The 23758-nt window shown below is 40.3% G+C and overlaps 1 protein-coding gene across 4 annotated transcripts in view; it reads right to left on the minus strand.

The window, feature by feature from the left end:
- The window catches only part of vipr1a (vasoactive intestinal peptide receptor 1a), a 67794-nt gene that overhangs the window by 28162 nt on the left and 15874 nt on the right, over positions 1-23758 (minus strand). For 2 of the 4 annotated variants that reach the window (XM_018741714.2, XM_018741712.2), the window contains exon 3: positions 18538-18642. In XM_018741714.2, coding sequence (XP_018597230.1) covers positions 18538-18642 — 105 coding nt within the window. Of the gene's footprint in view, positions 1-18531; positions 18643-23758 lie in introns of all 4 variants that reach the window. The other 2 variants (XM_018741713.2, XM_018741711.2) reach the window with 1 other exon arrangement.

A 23758-nucleotide genomic window follows, 5' to 3' on the forward strand; every position in this document is an offset into this window, starting at 1 on the left:
TCAGACCAGTAAGAAAATAAGTGAGCACATCGATGGGAAGGCTCTCTTACCATGTTCTTGCCTCCGGATGCCAAACAGCACTGTTTGTGAGTATTACATCTCTATACCCCCCACCAACAATCACAAATGGTGACACTTTCTGGAACTACATGTAGCGTGAAGACCTGCGTGATCTCCGAGTGAGTGGTGCGAAGCAGTGCCTAGGACACTATTCAAACATCTGTGAGTTCGGCTGTTTCGTTTAAAATTCAGCCATTGTGTTAACATTTATTAATTTAGCAGATGCTTTTCTTCAAAGGGACTTCCAATGAACTCTGCGTAGTGTTATCAGCCCACACACCTTATTGACCGCGGTGACTTACACTGCTAGATACACTACTCACAATGGCTCACTCATCCATACATCAGTGGAACACACTCTCTCTCTGTCACTCACACACTATGGGGGAACCATGAACTGCATGTCTTCGGAGTGTGGGAGGAAACCAGAGCACCCAGAGGAAACCCAAGCAGACATAGGGAGGGCACTCAAATTCCACATAGACTGAGTGTCCTCTCACACCACCCAGACACTGTGAGACAGCGGCGCTACTCGCTGTGCCACCACCCCACCCTAAAAAACACATAGAGCCATAAAAACACATACACAGAATGGAACATTGGTTTAAGCTATTATATAATCTTAAATATAAAATGACTCCATTTGGGTTGAAGAAACTGAAGCATAAGATGATGGCAGTAACTCCCTTTTTCCATATTTCTATGAAATCCCATAGTGTTTTACCCTTTTTTTGCTTACAGGGAAATTTGAAAGATTAAACTGTACTTAGACCCAGTCTGTGTAGTCCTGGACACTGCAATTAGGAAAGTCATGAATAAATAATTTGTTTTCACCCAGAATAAATCTGCCTGAACCTTTACACATCTTGTTTTTCCCTTAGAAGCAGGACGTGCGCAAAGTAACGCGTGGAATCTGAAAAGCCAGCAGAATGAAAATGTACAGAGAGCTTTAAAGACTGCAGCAGGAAGTGTCCATTTCAACAGGTTTGCTTAAAAATGAAATGAAAAATAACCTCAACTTTGCTTGGTATGCAGCTTTGTCACATCAGCACCATTGCAATGCAGAAAGGGTATCGGACCTTTGCTGGAAACATGCAAGCTGCATAAGCACATACACTATCCAGAGGTATGACACAGTTATCTTACTTAGCCAAAGAGGTTCGCAGCTCCTCTCAGTGCGTTTTTGAATCACGTGGCAGTTACAGAGGCATCTGCAATGCAGTGGTGTGTGTGATTGGTCCTTCGTTTATAAAAACGATACAAAATACCGGTAACCTTCAATCCTCACAGCTCATCCTCAAAGGGGCTAATAAGGTTTCTGTACATAAGGAGCCTGATGTCCAACGTTTCTTCCTGATTTGTGCCTAAATGTCAGCAAGTGGTTCCTCCATTCCATGTACTCGTTTGGCAGACACCTTTCTTGAAAGCTACACACAACTAAAAGTACGCAAAAGTATATTTCACCAACAGATGGAGAGACAGATTTGCAGACACATGATTCCTGAAGTACAGCCACTTAGTTCAATACCACTTTTTTGCCAACATACATCACACAAATGGCTGTATATTGAATAGATGGGGAGTATTTTATTATTACAGCTAAGATACTGAAAGTTTATGGAGGACATCAGAGATCAGGAGTAAAGTGAATCCAGCAGTCATGTGTTTTGAGACTCTTCTTCAGTGATGAAAAGGATTCAGCATTTCTGAGTGAGAAAGGGAGCTCATTCCACCACACTGGATCCAGAACAGACAACCTTTTGATTCTGAACCTCTAGCGGGTTGAACCACCAAGTGATGGAAGAGCATGGCAGTCTGGTTGGAGTGTAAGGAGTGATCAGGTCAAGCAGTATTGGGGAGCAGATCCATTGATGATCTTGAACTTGATACAGGTAGCTACAGGAAGCCAGTGGACAGAGATGAGGAAGGGAAACAGATGGGAATGTCTTAGCAGGTCAAACACAACTCACGCAGTAGCATTCTGGATCAACTGGACAGGTTTGATGACTGAGGCTGGAAGATCAGAGGAAATGAGAGGATCAGAGAAAAGTAGTCAAGGCAGGATTTCACCATAGCCTGGACCAGAAGCTGCATACACTGTGTTTTGAGATAAGGGTGGATCCTGCAGGACATCTCTGCAGGACCGAGTTATGGCTTCGATGTGTTGTGAAACGCAATCTTGAGTCAACCGTTACCCTCAGACTCGTAAGCGATGAAGCTGATGAAATGAGCAAGTTGCCCAGTTTGAAATTTCCCCACAGGTGGATGAACCTGCTACGAGGTGAAGGATGTCAGTCTTGAAGAGGCTGAGCCCTAGATGGTGATCGGTCATACAATCACAGATGTCTGAAAGGTAAGCTGGGATAGTCAGGGAGCAGCTGGGAGAAGAGAAGAAGAGCAGGATATCTCACCATATCAGTGACATATCAGACCCAAGGAAAGTGGGGTAGATGGAAAAGAGTAAGGGGCCCAGGTAATGAGCCCTGGGGAACACCAGTTAAGGAAGACTGGGAGCCACAAAAAGGGCAATTTAACGTCACAAGTTCACCCGAAACACGTGTCTGTGACAGGAAACCCATGCAAACAACATGCAAACTCCGCACACACACGAGAAGAATTCAAGCTGATGCCCAGAACCACAGTGCAAGAGCTGTGAGGTACCGACACCGACTGTACCACCATGCCGCAGTACTTAAAATCCGTGCTATTTGAAACTATTTGCTTATTCTAAAATTAGTTGGCTTAGTAGACTATGCGGCACGGAACAAATTCTGGACTCAGTTTAAGAGTCTGAAAATGACCATGGTCACTCTGGTCTGTCCACTGAATGTTCGACGACCACGTGGCAACAAGCCACCGTGCAGTAAAACATCTGCAGGGGTTTGTATACATTTCATAGCAAGGGCCCCAAAATAGGAGCTTTTCATGAGGTCGTTCAACCATAAGACCAACAGGAAGAACTTGAGAGCAAATATGTTTTAGAATAAAAGCATTTTAGATGTTATTGTACGCCGAAATGAACAGCAGAAATGTTTTCTGGAGAACAACATCCATAAGGCTCCGTGAAGTACCGTCAGTAAATGGCTATATAAAGAAACCCAAACTGAGAAAATACCTTAAAGGAAGAGCGAATAACAATCCATTTTGAGCATTTAAAAGAATATGCCAGCTGATTCTCAGTCACCGAGGTAGAAATTTTTTCCATTTATTTATGTTAGGAATAACAGTAAATATAATAATCTTCACAGCCTCGGAGAAAATATACAAATGTTCCTGCTGTATACATCCTGATCCAACAATCGTCAATCATTTGAGACTATTACGAAATGTTCCTGTTTATCAGACAATCACGAAACAATATTTTATGCTATTGCTTTCAGGGTGAGCCAGAATGTATGCAAATGTGTTCTGCTTTCAGATGGAATGTGAACAACCACAGAAGTCCTCAGCAACCATCTAAGTGAGATCTTTTGCTCGAATTCAACTCCCATGTTTACTTTCTCAGAGTAATTGTTAATACCATTTTTTTACACACGCTTTCCTTAAATGTGCGTGCTGGCATGCACACCCACTCTCTGTTTATATTCACACCGCAGTAAAATTGTCAGACCACAGTTGCTGCCATTAGCCAAATGGATCCTTCAGGACTAAACATTTCAATAACCGCTGCAATACAGCTGTCTTTTGCCACGCCTAAAATTAAAGCAATTTAAACGCGGATAAAGTTTTATGCAGCTACTTGTGTGATGGATATTGGTTCGAATGGCGGAAAGAAACAAACTGTACTTTAGAATCGCACGTCTGCATCTAAGTGCCTCTTTCTCCTAATGTAATGAACAAATTGTATTTTCTTCGAGATGTTCGTCGCTTCGGAGAAAAGTGTCTGGTAAATGAATACATGTAAATGTAAATGTAGAACTGAACTTCTGAGAAAACACATTTGGGATTTTTGAGTCAGTGAAAAGAACATGTCAAGAATTCCAAGTTTACCAGCTCAACCGGTTCTACAGCCCTGCACTATTGCAATAAAAACACCCCCCACGGTTTGCCATCTAGAAAGTTCTGTTTCAGTACGGGCAGGATTCCCGTTATTGCCCTTAGGACACACACATACAAAGTGAAGGGCCACAAATATGCCAGGCTACCAGAGGCACGAACGGAGGTTCTACCGTCCCTCTGAGGGGATTCCATAAATTGATGCAACACACTTTGAAGATGTGATATCAGTGCAGCTGAGTTAAGGGATGTTATTCATCAAGATGATGCTTCTCTCCAAAGCAAGATACAATGTTAAGGCATCGAGAATTATTCACCCATTGATACAAGTGGGTAATTTTACGAGAGCAATTTACGTTTACATACATTTACATTTATTTATTTAGCAGATGTTTCTCTCCAAAGCGACGTACATCTCATAGGAAATACAATGTGTTCGTTACATTAGCAGGAAGAGCAACTTAGCCAGAGGGGTTTGGCCAATTCCTGCAGTGTAGCGGGTCTGGGGTTTGAGTCCTGCTTGGGGTGCCCTGCAATGGACTGGCAGTCCATCCAGGGTGTGTCCCCTCGCCCCATGCTGCCAGGTGGGCTCCAGGTGGCTGCAGCCCTGCTTGGGACAAGCAGTTGGAGACTTACATGCAGATGTGTGATTTTTAAATGCAGTTAGTTTGTTTCTTTCCACCATATCAACCAATGTTCATCACACGAGTAGCTGCATAAAACTTTATCCGAATATCAACGATTCCTGTTCACCTTCCTAGTAATTTTTTTCGACATATATATAAACATTTACGTTACATTACAGTGAGACTGAAACAAGCAACCAATGGATCCAAAGGCAGCAGCTCTAACCACTATGGCATCAACAGCCCCCTGGTGAAAAGTTTTAATATACGTAATATATTTACTTGTCTTGAGCAAGATTTTATTCTGAGTTATTTTTTGGCTAATACATTTTAAAAATTAGGTTTGAATGATTCTGACAATGTCAGGTTCACAGAGGGAGTCTTCTATACAGCATAACTAGAATCTTTTCTAACCGCGTTCCTTAGCATAACATAACAAGGTCCTCAAATTCACGTCACTGTCATCCTCAGCATCACACTCAGCATCAGCATACAAGGAAAAAAATTTGTTCTAGAACCAAGTACAGTTGAGCCTTGAACAACGCGGGGGTTAGGCTCACTGACCCCCCGCGCAGTCGAAAATCCACATATACCTTTTAACTGCCCAAAAAGTTAACTACTATTAGCCTACTGTTGACCGGAAGCCTTACTGATAAACAGTCGATTAACACATATTTTGTATGTTAAATGTATTATATACTGTATTCTTACAATAAAGTAAGCAAGAGAAAAGAAAATGTTATGAAGAAAATCATAAGGAAGAGAAAATACATTGGCAGTACTGTATTTATCGATACCGTAAGTTTATGTCGTGTTTACAAGTTGAATCGTCTGTCTGTAAGCACCTACATCAATATTGTCTTATATGATACAAAACACTGTAGATGTTATACGTATTACGTGTATATTTTATGGTAGTAAATGATAAAATTGACTCGTATCTACATATATTGTACGCGTACCTAACTTTTTATTAATTTTTTCAATATTTCTAGGCTACGCGGTTCGTCTGCAAATCTCAAAAAAATTTTCCAATATAGTTATTGAAAAAAATCCACATATAAGTGGACCTGCGTAGTTCAAACCCGTGTTGTTCAAGGGTCAACCGTAATTTCAGTGATACATCATTTCATTGATATCGTTGCTTATTTGCCTGGTTTTAATGTAAAAGACTGTTTTAAACTCCACTAAAGTGTTGTCTCTAAGAGAAGTGGGAAACACAGATTTCATGCACAGCTCACCCGCATTCACCGACAAGCAACGCATTCATTGAGGCAAATGAGGTCATCTGAGTGCAGATATTCAGAAAAAAATGGGACCGTGTGCAGTGTTTGCTTGGAAAGTTGCAGTAAATTCCCCCCCCCCCCCCCCCCCCAAGAGTGCAATATTAGTAATATTTGAGCTTTTGACAAGAAGAATCTGTTTAATAAATGCATATTAACACAGAACGTGTCAACGTGGTTATAACACAGAGGACTCAAATGATGAGGTTTCAAATAACTGTTAGAACATCATGGCTGGACTTTTGTTTGGGAATTGGTGAGAAAAACACACACATACACACACACACACACACACACTGCTTGTCCCAAGCAGGGTCAGGGTGAGTTGGAGCCTAACCCAGCAGCACAAGGTGCAAGGCTGAGGGGGAAGGGGACACACCCAGGACAGGATGTCAGTCCATTGCAAGGCACCCCAAGCGGGACTCGAACCCCAGGCCCACCCAAGAGCAGGACCCAGCCAAGCCCACTGCGCCACCACACCCCCCTCAGTAGGAGCTATGAAAGAGGATTTAGGAAAACCAGTCAATTAATATTTCTTACAGGGAAGAGTTAAAAGTTAGAATAACAGAAGGGAGGACTTACATTCCCGACAGTAAATTACACACAAATGTTCCCAGTTAGATTGTGGATTTTGCAATTCTTTGTTTAAACGTTGTGTTTCTTGCTTATAAATGCGTTTACTGGTGAGGAAACGTGTGCGGCCATTTGGAGCTCAGAGGAAGGACAGATTTTTTTTTTTTTTTTTTTTTTTCCAGGGGGAAATCGCTGCTTTGTGCTGTATGAAAGAAGCCCGGTAAATAAAAAAAGGTCAAAACTCCGAGAGAAACGAAAGGCGCTGAATTTCAACGCTGTGCTGCTCATTTGGGCCAGAACGGCAGGGATGAATATTTAAAAACAACATCTTGTTTGCTGCACCACTGTGCCAGGAGACTTGCATTGTTTTTCAGCCTATTACTATTTCATAGCACCTGTCAGCTGCGGCGGCCGCTCCTCTCTGGGGGCCTTGTTTACATTAGAGGGGAATTTAGGAGCCTACGCACTGGAGTAAAGATACTTCCAAACATCCCCAGCCTGAATCAAGCACTTCGGAGTCCGAGGGGACTGGCTGATGAAACCACTTCCATGACGGAACTTCCCTGCGTGGACGGTCAGAGCACATTCGGGGGGGGGAAGGGGAGCAAGAGCGCGGTGCCCTGCTGTCAGGATCTCCATCTCACTGAAACACAGCGCAATCTGTACAACCTGGACGCATTGCGCAATCTGGACATCGGCAAGGGTCGAAATTCAGTCCCTCCTCCACGTTTGATTCCCCCCCCCCCCCCCCCCCCCCCCGCAGTTACATTTATGTGACACTTTTCTCCAAAGCGAGTTGAAATGTTAAGCTACTTACAATTATTTATCCATTTACACCTCCTGGGTAACTTTACGGGAGAAATTTAGGGTTTGTACCAATATAGGGTAAGTTTGAGGGCACTACAGCCAGGAGAGCAGGTACTGCCTGTGGACTTGAAGGTTGCAAGGTTTGATTCCCAATTCTGGCTGTGATACCCTTGAGCAAGGTACTTACCCTAAACTGCTCCAGTAAAATATTTCTCAGCTGTACAAATGGGTTAAATAATTGTAGGTAGATTAACACTGTAAATTTCTTTGGAATAAATAGTGTGGAAATGCTTTGAAATGTTATGGTGGCACAACAAGTAGCGCTGCTGTCTCCCAGCGTGTGGGTGGTGTGAAAGGACATGGGTTTAGTTCCTGCTCAGTCTGTGTGGAGTCTGCATGTTCTCCCTGCGTCTGAATGGGTTTCCTCTGGGTGCTCTGGTTTCCTCACACACTCCAAAGACATGCTGCTCAGGTTCACCAATAATGTCCGAGTGACAGAGAGAGAGTGTGTGTTCCACTGATGTATGGATGAGTGACCCAGTGTAAGTAGTGTATCTAGCAGTGTAAGTCACTGCGGTGAATAAGGTGTGTGGGCTGATAACACTACATAGAGTTCATTGGATGTTGCTTTGGAGGAAAGTGCTAAATATGTGTAATTCAAAGCTGCAACCTTGGGGTTCTAACTACTGTTCTACCAGCTGCAGTTACACTAAAAGGAAAAAAGGAGAAAAATCTACCCACTTTTTTTAAATAGAAACAAGTCCTTTAGTGCAGTACAATGTTCTGGGACTATAGATCTCATCAAGCTGAAATCATTCAGGACGAACCCATGGTTTAAACAATAAATATAATTACAGTCATTACTGCATTAGATGTTTTTTTTCAAAGATTTACATAGTTTAGCAGTTTCTAACCCATTTCTCTGACTTGGATCTTACTGGAAAATGGCATTTCAGACATTTTCTCACGGGTACAGCAGCAGGATCCCACCGTGCTTGACTTCGAAAACCTGAACTGGAAACCTTCCACTTATAAGCTTATGTCTATCTGCTGATTATACTGTCAAGTTTCTTCATGAAATAATTAATAATGTTCTCATGTTCCACCTAGACATTATTATTATTATTATTATTATTATTATTATTACTATTATTTCCCCGCGACCCCATCTGGGACAAGCGGTTCAGAAAATGTGTGTGTGTATTATTATTATTATTATTATTATTATTATTATTATTATTATTATTATTATTATCATTATTAACAAAAATGGCACGGCACCCATCTGGTGTCTTAAAATATGTCAATCTAAGTCTAAGCTTAATGTCGGTATTTTATCCAGTGACGACACACTATTATAATGAATAATAGTAATAACAATAATGCTATTATTATTGTTATTGTTGTTGTTTTTGTTGTTATTTGTACTGTTCTTTTGAGGCTATGCAGCCTTCCACATGCTCTGTAGTTTCCTCAACAAAGCACTTTGGATACTTGTTATTTCCTGAGAACGCTCTAGGTTGGTCTTGCCGGATTCTCTGGAGTAGATGAAGCCCTCGCACAGCTTGAAACCGAAATCCCCTTTAGAAGTCTATTGAATTACTGTCCTGGAAACATCCTTTGTCGGCTGTTATTACTTCAACTCACACTTCACATTGGCTCACGCGGGGATATACAACATTTCACATGGGAAGAGTAAGTGTGAGGTAAACTGCATTATTAAGGATGTAATAAAATCCAATGTTATTGTAAATTTTATAACGGAATAAATATTTCAGCAAAAGAAAGATAAGATTCAAGAGCAAAAATTATATCTACAATTACTTAGAAGCGATGAAGATTGGGACTCCCTGCTGCACAGCCTACATTGTCGACGAAAATCAGAGTTGGGCACAGTATAATAAACCTTTTTATGTAGCTTATTTTTGTGTGTTTCTAAACACGAATAACTTGAACGTTAAAATTCAGTTCAATATAAAGACAACATAGTTGATACTCACAACAAAACAGTTAATAATGACTGAAAATGTTTTGATGCTGAATAGGAAACCCCTTAGTAAATAAGAAACAGACAATGAAAATCGAGGTCATCTGACATGAAGGACAGTTATATACAACAAGCTTTCAACATTTATCAGATTTCACTGCCAATCCTTTTATATTAACTCATATGTATAATTAGAAGATATTTTGTGCATAAATCATGTGCCAAAAGTTTGGGATCAGAATAAAACCTTGTGTTACTGACATTAAAAACTGTATCCAGTAGTATATTTTAACCTTTTTGGGAAAAGATACACTAATAACAGTTAAAAAAAACTATATACTAGGATTTTTATAAGGTACTACAATAAGAACAGTGACAGCTGGTAATGTATTGGTTATCACTACAGCCTTTAGACCAGAAGGTTACAGGTTTGATTCCCCACTGCTGGCTGTAGTACCCTTGAGCAATATATTTATCCTAAATTGCTCCAGTAAAATTACCCAGCTGTATAAATGGGTAATTAATTGTAAGTTGCTTTGGAGAAAACCATCAGCTAAATGAATAAATATAAATCCCCAAAAAGGAGCAGATGACAAAGTCAGATCACCTTGGCCAGACTGTACTTTTATTTGTTTAGCCGAGGCTTTTTTCTAAAGAAACTTATGATTATCTACCCACTTATAGAGCTGGGTAATTTTACTGGAGGGATTTAGGGAAAGCACCTTGCTCAAGAGTTACAACACCAGGAAAAGGGATCTGAACCCACAACCTTCAGGTCCAAAGGAGCAGCACCAACCACCACACTATTAGCTGCCATTTCTTCAGTAACAGAGAGGATTGCAGAAGTAAAAATACTACCTCCTCCAAAGATGACACTGTCTAGAAGATGTTTTTAAAAATTCTACATGAGAGCTGAAAGAAAGAAAATGAGCGAAGGGAGTAAGGAGGAGAAGGAAATGGCGCGGAACCCGTCTGGTTTCTTAAACCGTGTCACTCTAAGTCTAAGCTCAATGTCGGTATTTTCTCCAGCGATGACACAGTCTGTATCAGGTTTACAAATCGTGATCCCAAAGCACTGCAATCCAGCAGGTTTTGGAGGGGAAAAAAAGCCAACGTGCCAGGTTTACTTGCGAAACCCCACGTGAAGTGACTGCCTATGTAAATAATTACCGCAGTAAAACAATTAAGAGCTGAAGTAAAGCAACAGACAGTTTGTAGTGCAGCCCTTCAGGCTCCCAAACATCAACTCTTATATTCGTTCGTTTACACATTCAAAATCCTAGTGTCTAAAATACACAAAAATGAAAATTTGCTATAATTAACCTGGTAGAATAAAAATAAGTTCCATTCCAGGGCTGCAGGAATCATTCTATGTTGTCTGACTAGTTACATGTGCAGAAGTCACCTGACTGCAATCGCAAAGCGGGACTCGAGGAAATAGAGGCCCTCAGAGGTCATCCAGCCCGCTGACGAACGTGTTTTGAACGAGGAATTGCTGGAGGAATGCTTTCGTGGTCCAGCAGAACAAGAGGATGAGCATTCGGCCGTCATTTACGAGTTAATCACCCCAGCATGTGTTCTTTCAGAGCTTTCTCTCTGAAGGGTCTTCTAGGAACTCGGGGAATGGAAAGACCCACAAGGGGAAAGAATTATTAAACCTTTACATTTTTGCAGCAGGTTTCTGGGCAGCTTTTATCGACAAGAAATGTCTTAATTTTTTTTAAAAAGAAAGACAACGTCTCCATAAATCTGAGCGGAATCCCTTCCGTAGAGGGCAGAACCCGTTCTCTGGTTCAAGCGAAGGTCAGACATTGGTCCATGGAGGGAGGGAAATCGGTGACCTTTCCCCCTCGGTTTAAAAGTCCGTTGGCCCTTCGCTCCGTTTGCGGATAACGCAAATATGCGATGCGCACTTCATTTTGGGAGCGAAATTTCAACGCGTTGAAGTGAGCTCACGCGATGCGTAAAATGCTCTATACCAATGATGAAAAAAGCCAGCTGGTAGCGTAGTGGTTAGAGCTTCAGATTCGAACCTGAAGGTTGCTGGTTCAAATTTCATCTCCAGCTATAGAATCCTTGAACAAGGTGCTTACTCTCCATTGCTCCAGTGAAGTCACCCAGCTACATAAATGGGTAAATCACTGTAAGTTGCTTTAGAGAAAAGTGTTAGACTTCTGTATTCCAGAAATTATAACTGCACATTTGTAGCTCACTGTTGAATATTTCGGAAAAAGAGTCCCTGCATGTCTACCATGGTAACAGACGTTTTTCCTCTGTTGTACATCACCTCTTTAACAGGCTTACGGCACAATTTCCAGCAGATGTTCTACAGCCCAGGTGTTTCTCTTCCTCAGATGTTCAGAATGTCATCCATGTATTGTTAACAACCGCTCGTCCCGAGCCGGAGCCTAACCTGGCAACACAGGGCTCAAGGCCAAGGGGGCACACCCAGGATGGGACGCCAGGCCACCGCAAGACACCCCAAGCAGGGCTCGAACCCCAGACCTGCCACGAAGGGGGCCACTGCTGAACCATCCGCACCACCACGCCCCCTCAAAATGTCATATAACCCTCAAATAATCTAATGATCCATCTTGACGGGCTTGCACACCATTACTCTCTCAAGCTGCGGCATGAAGATGCAGCACTGAGCATCAAGCGTTATAAAAAGTACAAAAAAAATGAGAAGCAGCAAATTGCGGTAAAGTAAGAATAATTATGAAACCCAAGAGGGGCCTTCTTTCCCTTTCTTGCAGGGATATTTAAAAATATTACGTAAAATGAATGCTTGCTCAGGTCATCAAACATGGACGAACATCTGTGCGTCTCACAAGCCAGGACGTATTCCGAGAAATATTGAGAAACACATTTGTTTGTCTTCTTCCGTACTTGATGGAAAAGGTCCTTCAAAATCACAGAGTATCCATGTAAAAGAGGTGAAGAAGAATAAATTCATGACCTATGATCTCTGGGAGACCTTTCTGCTGGAAAGACTCCAGATTCCTGAATGGTGCAGCGTAAACAGGAAATTAAGATGCAAGACGTGGAATGTAGCTTCGCCAGCATTCAAAACAGTTTAATGGTCATGTTTAGGATGGAGAGCGAAGAAGGATCCCATCTGGCCATTCTGAACAGCATCCTTAGCAAAAGTTGCTTATAATAAATTATTTTTGATAACGGTGTGTTAATTGTTCACCAGTCATTCCACCACTGACAACTGGAATACTCACTAACATTTCAAGTGTTATGGAGCAGGAAAAAACTCTGCGGGTCTCAGACTGAATTTCCCTTTTGCCCAAGGAGCATAAAATGACTCAAAAGTCAAGGAATTAGAGGGTGGACTACATTTACATGTATTTATTTAGCAGATGCTTTTCTCCAAAGAGACTAATGAACTCTGTGTAGTGTTATCAGTCCACACACCTTATTCACCATGGTGACTTACACTCCTAGATACACTACTTACACTGGGTCACTCATCCATACATCAGTGGAACACACACACTCTCTCTGTCACTCACACACTATCTTTGGAGCGTGGGAGGAAACCAGAGCACCTGGATGAAACCCACACAGACACAGGGAGAACATGCAAACTCCACACAGATTGAGTGGGGATCAAACCCATGTCCTCTCACACCACCCTGGCGCTGTGAGAGAGTCGCGCTACTCCCTGTTCCACCGTGCCACCCCATGGCATAGACTAACTGATAAATGGAGAGTGTCTCCTGCGCTCATTGCTTATGAGAGGGATGTATTAATGTGAAGGGATCTGCTGAGGCTGGAATCTTCATCATTCGCATCACAACTGCACTCAACAGCTTCTAGGTTCCACAGCAGCTTCATGAAATAAATGGCGGCCAGATTTGATGTATTAAAAGCATGCGGCACTCAATCAATGCATTTGCTCAGGAATACCAATGGAGTAAGCGCAACATGTCCAGGTTATAGGGGTATGCTGCGTCTTATATTTCCCTGGGTTCTTCTCAAATTCTCTTTTTTACCCCCAGGTAGAAGTATGACCGTGCACAGAGGTGCTCACACTGGAATGTCAGTGCTGCATCCATATGGAAAAAAACTGCTTATAATTCAAGCGAAATATCAGTTTCATACGGACGACAAAGATTTTTTTAAAAATGTTCTAAAATGATGCAGAGCCATTTTAAGGTCACGCTCATGAAATCACATCTCTGCACGATGATCCGTCGCCCAGCAGGGACAGGACAAATGGGCAGAAAATAACACACGATGCTTTGTTTGTATCGGCGATCATTCCATTACCCAAATTCACGGAAGCAGCCAATACTGTTTTTTTTTTTTTTATATAAATCTTTATGCAGATGGGAGAGGGCTTTAAAGATTTAAAGAAAAAAGAAATACATTGATGTTAATGCAAGGCTGAAACGCAGATTACATCTCAATGTCAGAATTGTGAACCCAGAAACTACAACACTACTATATAAAATAGAAACGTGAAAAAGGTTTATATATTTAAAAAATAAATAAAGAAAAATCGCTCCCCTTTTAGTGCCAGTTACATTTGCGCGTCAACTCCGCATCTTCAGCCGTCTCTTCTCTGCTCGTGCCATAGCTTCCCAGCCGAGCTGCGCAATAAGTGCAGGGAAGAGATCCTTTGACATGGCAGTAAAATATACTGAACTTGCGTGGCACCAACAAACCTCTGCAATTTATCTGTTTTCACATCAAAGCCCCAGGGTACAACAGAGCAGAGCTGACAGGTCACCTCCCATCACCATCTGGGAAAGATCACGGAAGTTATCTTATTCGTGAACCCTGGGCTAAAAGGGGAGTATAAATCCCTAAACAGGGGGTATAAATCCAGTGTCTCGCTCTGGATTCCTTAATCCCATTTCTGAGCAAGAGGATGACGTGTCGGCCATAAACCACTCAAAACAATATTTTCAAGCTGGGTAATGAAATTGAGAAGACCCTGTTTTTTTGTCTCTTTTACGTTAGCAAATCAAAAACATACAAGCCCTCTAACAGACGAATCACACACACATTTTCAGAACCGCTTGTCCCATACAGGGTCACGGAAGCCTAACCCAGCAACACAGGGCGTAAGGCCAGAGGGGACACACCCAGGACAGGACGCCGGTCTGTCATAAGGCACCCCAAGCAGGACTCGAACCCCAGACCCACCGGACAGCAGGACTGTGGTCCAACCCACTGCACCCCCATACAGACAAATCATTCTTTATGTATTTTCTTTATTTAAATGTGTGGCTTCTTGGGCATTTGGACTAAATCCATATGGGATATTAGTTAAAAAAGTAGCGACAATTTTAAAAATGAACGTATAAATGCATAAATATACATTTCAGTAAAAGGGTATGATATTTAGGATATTTAAATATGCCAAACTTTTAAAAAATAGAGGTAATTAACAAATGTTTAAAAATTTAAGAAATAGAAAGAGGAGGTCGGACCGGAAAAGTAAAGGAAACTTTATGTGTTGTCTGGTGGAATTGTTACATATTTTTTGATGCTCCCACTTAAACTAATACTTTCCCAAATATTCATTTCTGAGAAATGCCATCACTGGGAGAGAGCACATAATGAAGAGTAAGTCCCTGACCTTTCCGAACTAAACCATCCCAAATTCCATTGCAATTCGCTGTTTCAGTCTGAAACGAACAGTTTTTTTCGAGTGAGTCAACGAGGCCTGGCTAGCTTTACCAGGGACGAAATCTGGAAAAAATGTTTTTTTTCCTTCTGTTTTGTGAAATTAAACCTTTAAATTAATTTGAAGAATTAGAAATAATACTTTGCTTCTGTCGCGTACAGTTCTGGCACAAACGTATAACTGGTTGGAGATACAGTAGAAATCACAGTTCATGAATTTGCCTTTTTGTGTCAATTATATGCTCTGTCCAGAATTCATATGCTACACAAAGGTAGGTTATACGTGAACCAAAATACTTAATGAAGCCCTTTGGACATTATCTGTTCACAATAAAAGAAAAATAATATCTTAGCCTTTTTTAATTCCCTGTGACTAGAATGGCAATTTCATCACTTCTCGCATTTTTATCGCTCACACTTCTCAAAATTTGAACCATTGCGATATCAGTATGCTGTGTGACCTTCTTATGCGTGGAAAATTGAGTGGCAAAAATATATAAATATAGATTAAAATCTAAAGCTCATATATTAGGTTCCATGTGCGGCACAGAAATAACTTTATAAGCCCCTGAAGTCCTTCAGCTCATGAATACACAACTGGAGGAAATAAATAAAATGCACTAATGTGTCAGTGAAATGGTATCGTACGGTTTGGGTGCAGTAAAGTACTACGGTCCGGCCTGGTAACTTGCTTTCGGTGTTTTCCCTCTTTAAGACTAACTTCTATTTGCTATGCTGCTCACGCTGTCTTTACGATGCACATCCTACAGAAATGCTGAGCGAGCCCAGGAGCTCAGACATGGCAATCTGGCAAAGCTTGTCAACTCTGATGGTCTTAGTGGCTCAGAGCCCTAGAAGTTTCCTCACCAGTGGCTGTTTCAGAGCTCCGCAGTCAGTGGAGTTCCACCACGACTCAAGAAACAGCCCCTGAATCACCGGAGCTTGACAACCGGTGCTAAGAAGGAGAGAATTCCATACACGTTCTGTCCTACCAAGAGAGAAATATTTTCCTTTCCTTAGAATTTTTTTTTTTGGCAATTTATAGTGGCTTTAATGGATTCTTCTATCAACAGATGCTATCAGTAATTAATAACCAAAAGACTATTTACCAGGGGCTAATTAGAAATGCAGGCAAGCACAGTAAAGGCAGCCTCATCTAGCCATATGAAAGTATTTTTTACTTGCACCTTATTTATTAAAGAGTGAATCGTACATATGCAGGCTGGATTTTTTCACTGTTTTAATGGAGACTGTCTCTACACAGAGCTCTGCTCCATTAGAACCTTCTAGATGTTCTCTGCTTGCATAGGAAATATTGACATGTAGCTACATGGAAGGACACAGCAATGTTAGATATCTGCTCAACTCAATTCTCGACTTTAAATTACTTTAACCAAATGTACGACAGTTATTCCTGTTTCATGTTTCTTTTTGCTTCTGATGATCAGGAGTTTGAATTCTTTTCTGATATTTTAAGCGTGCTTTGTTTTGATCTGCCGTTTTTGGCTGTATTTCATGTTGAAATTTGTTCCACACTTCTGTTTACTTTTTGAAAAAATTTGCATGCTTTCATCTTATAAAGCCTAGATAGATAGATAGATGGATAGATAGATAGATAGATAGATAGATAGATAGATGAAGGCAAAATACTTGGTACCACCCAGAGTTTTGCTATTGAGCAAGAAGAGCTGCTGCCATCACCACGTTTATTAATCATCAACCTCCTAATTATGGCCCTTCCATTGGGATATTCCCCTTCCAAGCACACCTCTTTCTGGATTCTTAAACATATTATCATGGGATCAAATTCATTAGTACAATACTCTGTACATGATTTACTTCCTTATTTCCAGTAGACTTCACATAAATACACTGTATATTTACTCAAGACATTTCTTACAAAAAACACCGCAAAGAAATGTCACGAAAGCATGGCTTGACGTTTGTTTAACTTCAAGTCTCAACACGGTCTCCCTGAAGAACTTCCGCATGAACTTCACACTGTCTATACGTTTCAAGTATTTTTTTATATTATAAGCATTTCAAGGGTTATATTAAGGATCACCGTGGGTTTCATTATAGTGACTCCGCACTGTGAAATCATGCAGGCTTTATCTCAAAATGAACCGTTGCTGATGAACAAAGCAGAATAAATGTAAAGACATACAACCAGATGAAATTTCAACAGCTTTGTAGTAAAGTGAGAAAAAATGCACTGTACACTCTTTCCAAATGACTCCCAAACAAGAATCCATCCTCAGCGTTAAACAAAAACGTTGTCTCGTCTACACGAGGCTGCAGAAGGAACATATCTGTGTCTTTCCATTGTGACGAAATTGTATATAAAAACAGACAACAAACCGAAATACTCCAATTTGCACCTGAGCAAACCAAGCGACAACAGCGAATTCGTGAATTACGTCAAAGCTACTAGATCGAGGTGTTAGAACATTGAAACACGTGACCTCATTTAACCAGGAGCTCATCTCACTGTTGCATCTGTTTTGCTCCAAGTGAGCATTAACGCGACGCTTTACGTCGACTGTATCAGCTTAGCGACAGTTTAATTTCATTGTGTCGTCACAAATCAAATTTACAACAGCCTTATGAGGGTTTCGACCCAGTTAACCCGTTTACCCAAGAAAGAAGGCCCTTGTTTATGACACTTGCCTTCGTGGAGAATTGTCAGGCTTTACACCTCACTTGATACCTCATAGTTTATGGTCAAATTATTTTCAAACACACCGTTTCCCGAGAAGACGTTACCTTCCTCGTCCTTAACAAGTAATCGGTCCCAATAATTATCGATTTTACTGATACATGCTCTTTACATGACTTTAAAAAATGTCACATGATGAGTTCATAACTGGGTTTGTGGGTTCATACTTCCTCAATTAACTGACTTGCGTAACAGCTGTTGATCACGTCTGTGAAACATTGTTCCCCTTCCGTGATTTATGTTTGTAGTGACAGTTTCAATGTTATTCTGTCTTATTCTGTATGTTGCTGTGACCCACCGTTGCTGCTGTCGCAATAAAAAATGGGAAATGAAATAAACGTTGAAGAACAGGCTAATTGTTAAAAATACATATAATGGCTATTTGCATTAGACTGAGAAACCTCTTGTTTAGGGAATGTATTCATTTGCTAAATAGTTCAGCTGCATATACATTATTTCATAATTCTGGTTTCACTAAAATTAAACAAAATACAAAAAAGCGACAAATTGTTCCCAAAAGCAAATATTAATGCGGGAAAAGATATTTCTATACTGCCAAAAACCAAAATATCCAAATGTGCATACTTTGCAATTCCTGCCTAAATAAACAGACAGTTATTGGGAAATCAATCCATAAGGGAGTAATTATATTATTATATTATATATTAATGCTAATATCTATCTTATTAAAACAGTAATCCTACAATAGTTTTAACAATGCAGATATTTACCAGTTTCTATGATAAAACTGTGTTTATATGAGTTTTTAATTTGGTGACGCAATGTCACGTAGATATTTTTGTGACCGAGGGCAGTAAGACCAGGAAGTTTTACCCTTACTGATGAAGCTGAAGGAGCTGAAGTAATTTGGGCAGGCTACTGTCACCACTTCTCCAAGCCTGGCCGAGGGCCAGCAGATCATGAAGTCCCACATGCCTTGACAACCTGGAAAAGGAAATGCATGTGAGGACACGTCAGGACACGGGGAGGGGGGGGCAGGACTACTGGAAGACTCTGTGTGGGGTTAGAAGTACACATTCAGAAAACATGACGTCTGATGGAAAATTCTTGAAAATAATCCTTCCTGTCTCGTCACTTGGAAGTGAATGATAATATTTTAGTCGGGCTACTGTGATGCATCAACATAAACTGACTTCCAGAGGACTGAAGTTTTAACCATCTCATTGCCAATATAACAAGGTCAGAACTCTGTGTGTGTGTGTGTGTGTGTGTGTGTGTGTGTGTGTGTGTGTGTGTGTGTGTGTGTGTGCGCGTGTGCGCAAGGGCTCAGTGAAGGCAGAAGAATCCCAGCCTGTCCCTACATACAAATCCAGAGGCAGCTAAAGATGGAGAAGAGGTTTTTGAGATGACGGCGCTTCCTCTTGAACACATTTACATTGCATTTATTCCTTCAACTGATATTTTTCTCCAAAGTAACGTACAATGTTAAGTTTCCTATAATTATTTACTCATTTACACAGCATGGTAATTTCACTGGAGTCCTTTAGGGTAAGTAAATCACTGAAGGGTACTACAGCTTGAGGGTGGATTAAGACCTACAACTACCAGCTGCCCTTGACTTGTGTTTTCATCATTTACCATATCTTACCCTCTTTATTACTGCATTACTAGACTACCACCTGTAGTACAAATGGAACTAAGGGTCATCTTCAAAGAAAAACATTACAAGTACATCATGATATATTAGAAGAAAATCACATTTGACTAAACCTACCAAAACTGTATCGTCATTGAAGGTAAACCATATTCCCTTACCAATTACTGTAAGTTTTTACATTACTTTCATCACTAATGAACCTTAAGAGGAAATTCTTGATGTTTAACCACTGCATTGTTTCCAAAAGAGTGTTTTCTAAAATGTAGTACATGAGTGTGTACATCTATCCCTCACAGATGATCATAATAACCATTTTCAGTAGTTCTCAGGATAAAAATATAACTGGTAAAGGTGATTATCATGAATTATGAACTGAGCATCTGTGGTGGAAGTTATGTGCATTTCCAGCCACATCACGTAACAAATACTTTAGAGTCAGGGTTAGGGTTAGGGTTAGAGTTAGAGCTATGCTTTTTTCATGAGAGGTATCTCCATGAAAGAAGTTATTCAGAAAAACACCTTCCAATCACAGTAGAAGAAGAAGTATTTTCTTCAAAATGTTGTTTATTTACAGCATGGCCCAACGTGTTCACGGCGAATTATTTGAAATACCTCCGAGGTGTGTGCGTGTTTATGCAAAATGCTGAAAAGGTTTGGACAGTATCACGAATGCAAGAGGAGACTGCAGTCAGTCTGGACAACTTTTTGGACGCACATGTCGAGTCCTCAGTATTAGTTCTGTTTGGAATAAATATTTTGCATTCGGGTTTTATAACAAAGTTCTTCCCTAAACATATAAGCTTATCTCAATGTAAACAACTCATTTCCATGATAATATACAGAATAAATGTCTTAACTTTAAATGTTTGAATGAAGGATTTGGTCCTTGTCCTTGTCCTGGTTGTCCTTGGCTGCCAGTTCATAAAAGATTAAAACCAGAAATAGAAACGAAAGGTATGTAGCATCTGCATCGTGTTCATGATGACACTGAATGATAAAATTATGGCTAAAAAGCGCAATGACGTCATACCCTTGCCAGCAGTAAAAATGCAGTAATTCTTGTTTTTGTGTCTCGGCTGAGTTTGTGTCTGTTGTGCATGTGTGACTGTTATTAGACTGTTATCTCTCATCTTGCGTTTCTTTTCTTTACAAATGAGACATTTTTATAGCTAATTTGATAGTGAAACAAGGAACTTACGTGAATTCGCTAATTCTCCGACGTTGTCTTTTCAGAGCGGAGTCAAAAGGAAGGGTGTGTTATAACAAGCAATGTTTTAAAAGGCTATCGGAGTTTAAACCAGGTGGTGAAAAATAACAGGCCTCGGCGACAACCTCGCTTACAATTTTTAAGGTGTAAAATTTCGACTGAGAATGACAGTCAAAATAAAAAGTTAATTAATTAATAATAAATAAATAAAAATAAAATTATTTTTGTGCTAAATCTGTAGCTTCAGTCATCAGCTGTGTCTTTCTTTTTGCTCAAGTTGTTTTTGAAATGTTTTATCATTTGCTATCTCATGTACTAAAACGTTTAATTATCATCAATAATTACTTTTATTTTCTTTATGAAGAGAGGACACGAGTGAGAAGTGGAAGTATCCACAGACTTGTTTTTTCACACCCCTGTCTAGGGTGACTAACGTTCATATTCATCTTTAGAATGATTTACCTATTTATACAGCAGGATTTACTTACTGCATCAAATCAAGTACCTTGACCAAGAGCGCTATAGCCGAAGCAGATCCTCGAACCATGTCCCCGTACAAAGCAACAGCCCCAAACACTGCACCTCACCTGCTGCCCTGATCACCTGTAACGCATAAATAACTTCCATATTCGCACAAATAACTTCCATGCATGAATTTTTCATAAGTGCTCTAATATTGAACAATACCCATTGCATTTGCTTGGCAAGTTCTAATAATTTTATTACTCATTCATTTTTTTTAAAGTTGAGCTCTGAGTTAAATAAGTAATGTGCCAAGCAGAGCTGCACAAATATCCACAATGCAAAGGACTTATCAAATGTATGTAAGTGCTTAAGGTTCCGAACAGGAGTTTGTTTACATTAAGATATTGCATCTAATCATTTTTATCATGCACTATGGTAAACATAACGGACCAGAGTATAACCAGTCATGCACAATCACAGCTCTGGAGACAACTGGGAAATAAAGGTGGCCACTCTGATGGTTTGAACCATCAACTGCGTGTTCAATAAACACACTGAGAGCAACCGATAGCGTATCAGTTCGAGCTGCTGCCTTCCAGTGTGGAAATCGCTGGTTTGAGTCTCACTTACTGCTGTGATACAGTTTCTTAGCTCTAATTACTTCAGTAAAACTACCAAGAAGTGCAAACAATTGCAAGTAGCTTAACAGGGTAAGTTACTCTGGAGAGAAGCATCGGGGGAATTAATGCACAGAAATATTTGTGGTTTTACCCACATGAACTGAAATATCTCTTTGCGGTCTGATGGATGTAAATTTGCAGCTGTTATTTCACAAGCAGTCCATGCAAAACCAACAAATTAAGTTCCATTTCAAAGACTTTAGAGCAGGGTTACGACTAGATGATAGTGATGCAGTGATATGCTTTAGAAATGATGAAAACTGTGTTAGCCACGTGTACAAATACTGGCTATAAAATTATATACTGTACAAAAGATTTATGTCAGCAGCTCAGTTCTCTGTATATATGAACCACATGTGCTTATTCCCTTAGGTGGATCTGAATTTATTATTAAAGTTCTGTGCTCGCACAAAGGATGGCTTCCATCATCTTATGATGAATGTCTTAATTCCACTACCAGAGCCAGCCAAAGTATTCAGTTAAAAATGGTGCTCTGCTCCAAAATAGATACTTTTCTGAGCCACAAATGACTCCAAAACAGCTGTGAGAGGTTCCTCATATTGGACTGTAGAGCATAACCCGTAAGAGACACTACTCTAAAGCCCAAAATAATTCACCTCTTCACTTATAATGAAAACATTTACCAGTCCCATTCAGAGGTATCAGTAAGAAGAATCATCAGAAATTTCCTAAAATGAACAGGGACTTTTTTAATAGGGACAATCCACTTATGCATGTAAATTATTATGTCTTATTAAAATCTTAATTTCTGAGGTGTGCCTGTGAGTCGTCTTTCAGGGTTAGTTCCGGGTCAAAGTGAATGAAGAGCAAAGACTGGGAGTTTAAAATGCATCAATCAGTCAAAACTGGAAGTGCACCAATCACTCAAATGCACCAATAATCAAACAATCATACACAATCTAGACAATATCGGCATTTAGGTTTACAGTGTCCATTGGTCTAACCCAAGTAAACACAACACATCTCAGATCATCATAAATCTCCTCCCAACATTAATTTACATGTGTTGATTTAGGAAAAACTTCTCAAAACTAACCAAAAACACTATAGAGTGACATACCTAACTGGGTAAATCAGTGTAACTTTTAGCAGAAAAAATCAGGGTAGGTGCCCTGATCATGGTAACTACAACAGGGCTGGACAACTAGACCCCACAACCTCTAAGTCCACAGCTGGAAGAGTTGACCACAGATACAGGGAGAACATGCAAACTCCACAAAGACTGAGCCAGACTCGAACCTACGTCCAAGCAGCCCAGGTAATGCGAGGCAGTAACCTTGGGAACCAAGGAAACAGCTCTAACTGCTACTCTACCAGTTACCCCCTAAGGCTCTACTTTGAAGCATTAGCTAAGCAATAATACAATATTATTGTTTTAATTTGAAAGCCAGTTTAACATGAGCTGTTTCAGTTATTAACAGGAGAAAATCAGGGCAGCTCAGAGGGCATTTTAATAATTAGTATGGGGAGAGGTTTTAATTCAAAGATTTATTCGAACTGAGACAATTATTCTGCATGATATAATGGAAATAAATTGCGTAAAATGATATATTCTATTAAGGTAAGAACTGCAGGCAAGAGTGTGACGTCATTACATATTTTAGCCATCGGTTTATCATTCAGTGCCATCATTAACAAGATACAGATGCTACATACCTTTCGTTTCTATTTCTGGTTTTAATCTTTGAACCCATGAACCGGCAGCCAAGGACAACCTGCTGGACCAAATCCTTCATTCAAACACTTATTCAAGTTGAGACATTTATTCTGTATATTATCATGGAAATGAGTTGTTTACATTGAGATAAGCTTATATGTTTAGGGAAGAACTTTGTTATAAAGCCTTGAATACAAAATATTTATTCCAAACAGAACTAATACTGAGGACTCGACATGTGTGTCCAAAAAGTTGTCCAGACTGACTGCAGTCTCCTCTTGCATTCGTGATACTGTCCAAACCTTTACAGCATTTTACATAAACACACGCACCTCGGAGGTATTCCGAATAATTCATGGAGGACACTTTGGGCTTTACGGCACGTGCCGTCAATGCAGGATGGAGAGGATTCG

Source organism: Scleropages formosus, chromosome 7, assembly GCF_900964775.1.
Source record: "Scleropages formosus chromosome 7, fSclFor1.1, whole genome shotgun sequence".
In the NCBI taxonomy this organism is placed as follows: Eukaryota; Metazoa; Chordata; class Actinopteri; order Osteoglossiformes; family Osteoglossidae; genus Scleropages; species Scleropages formosus.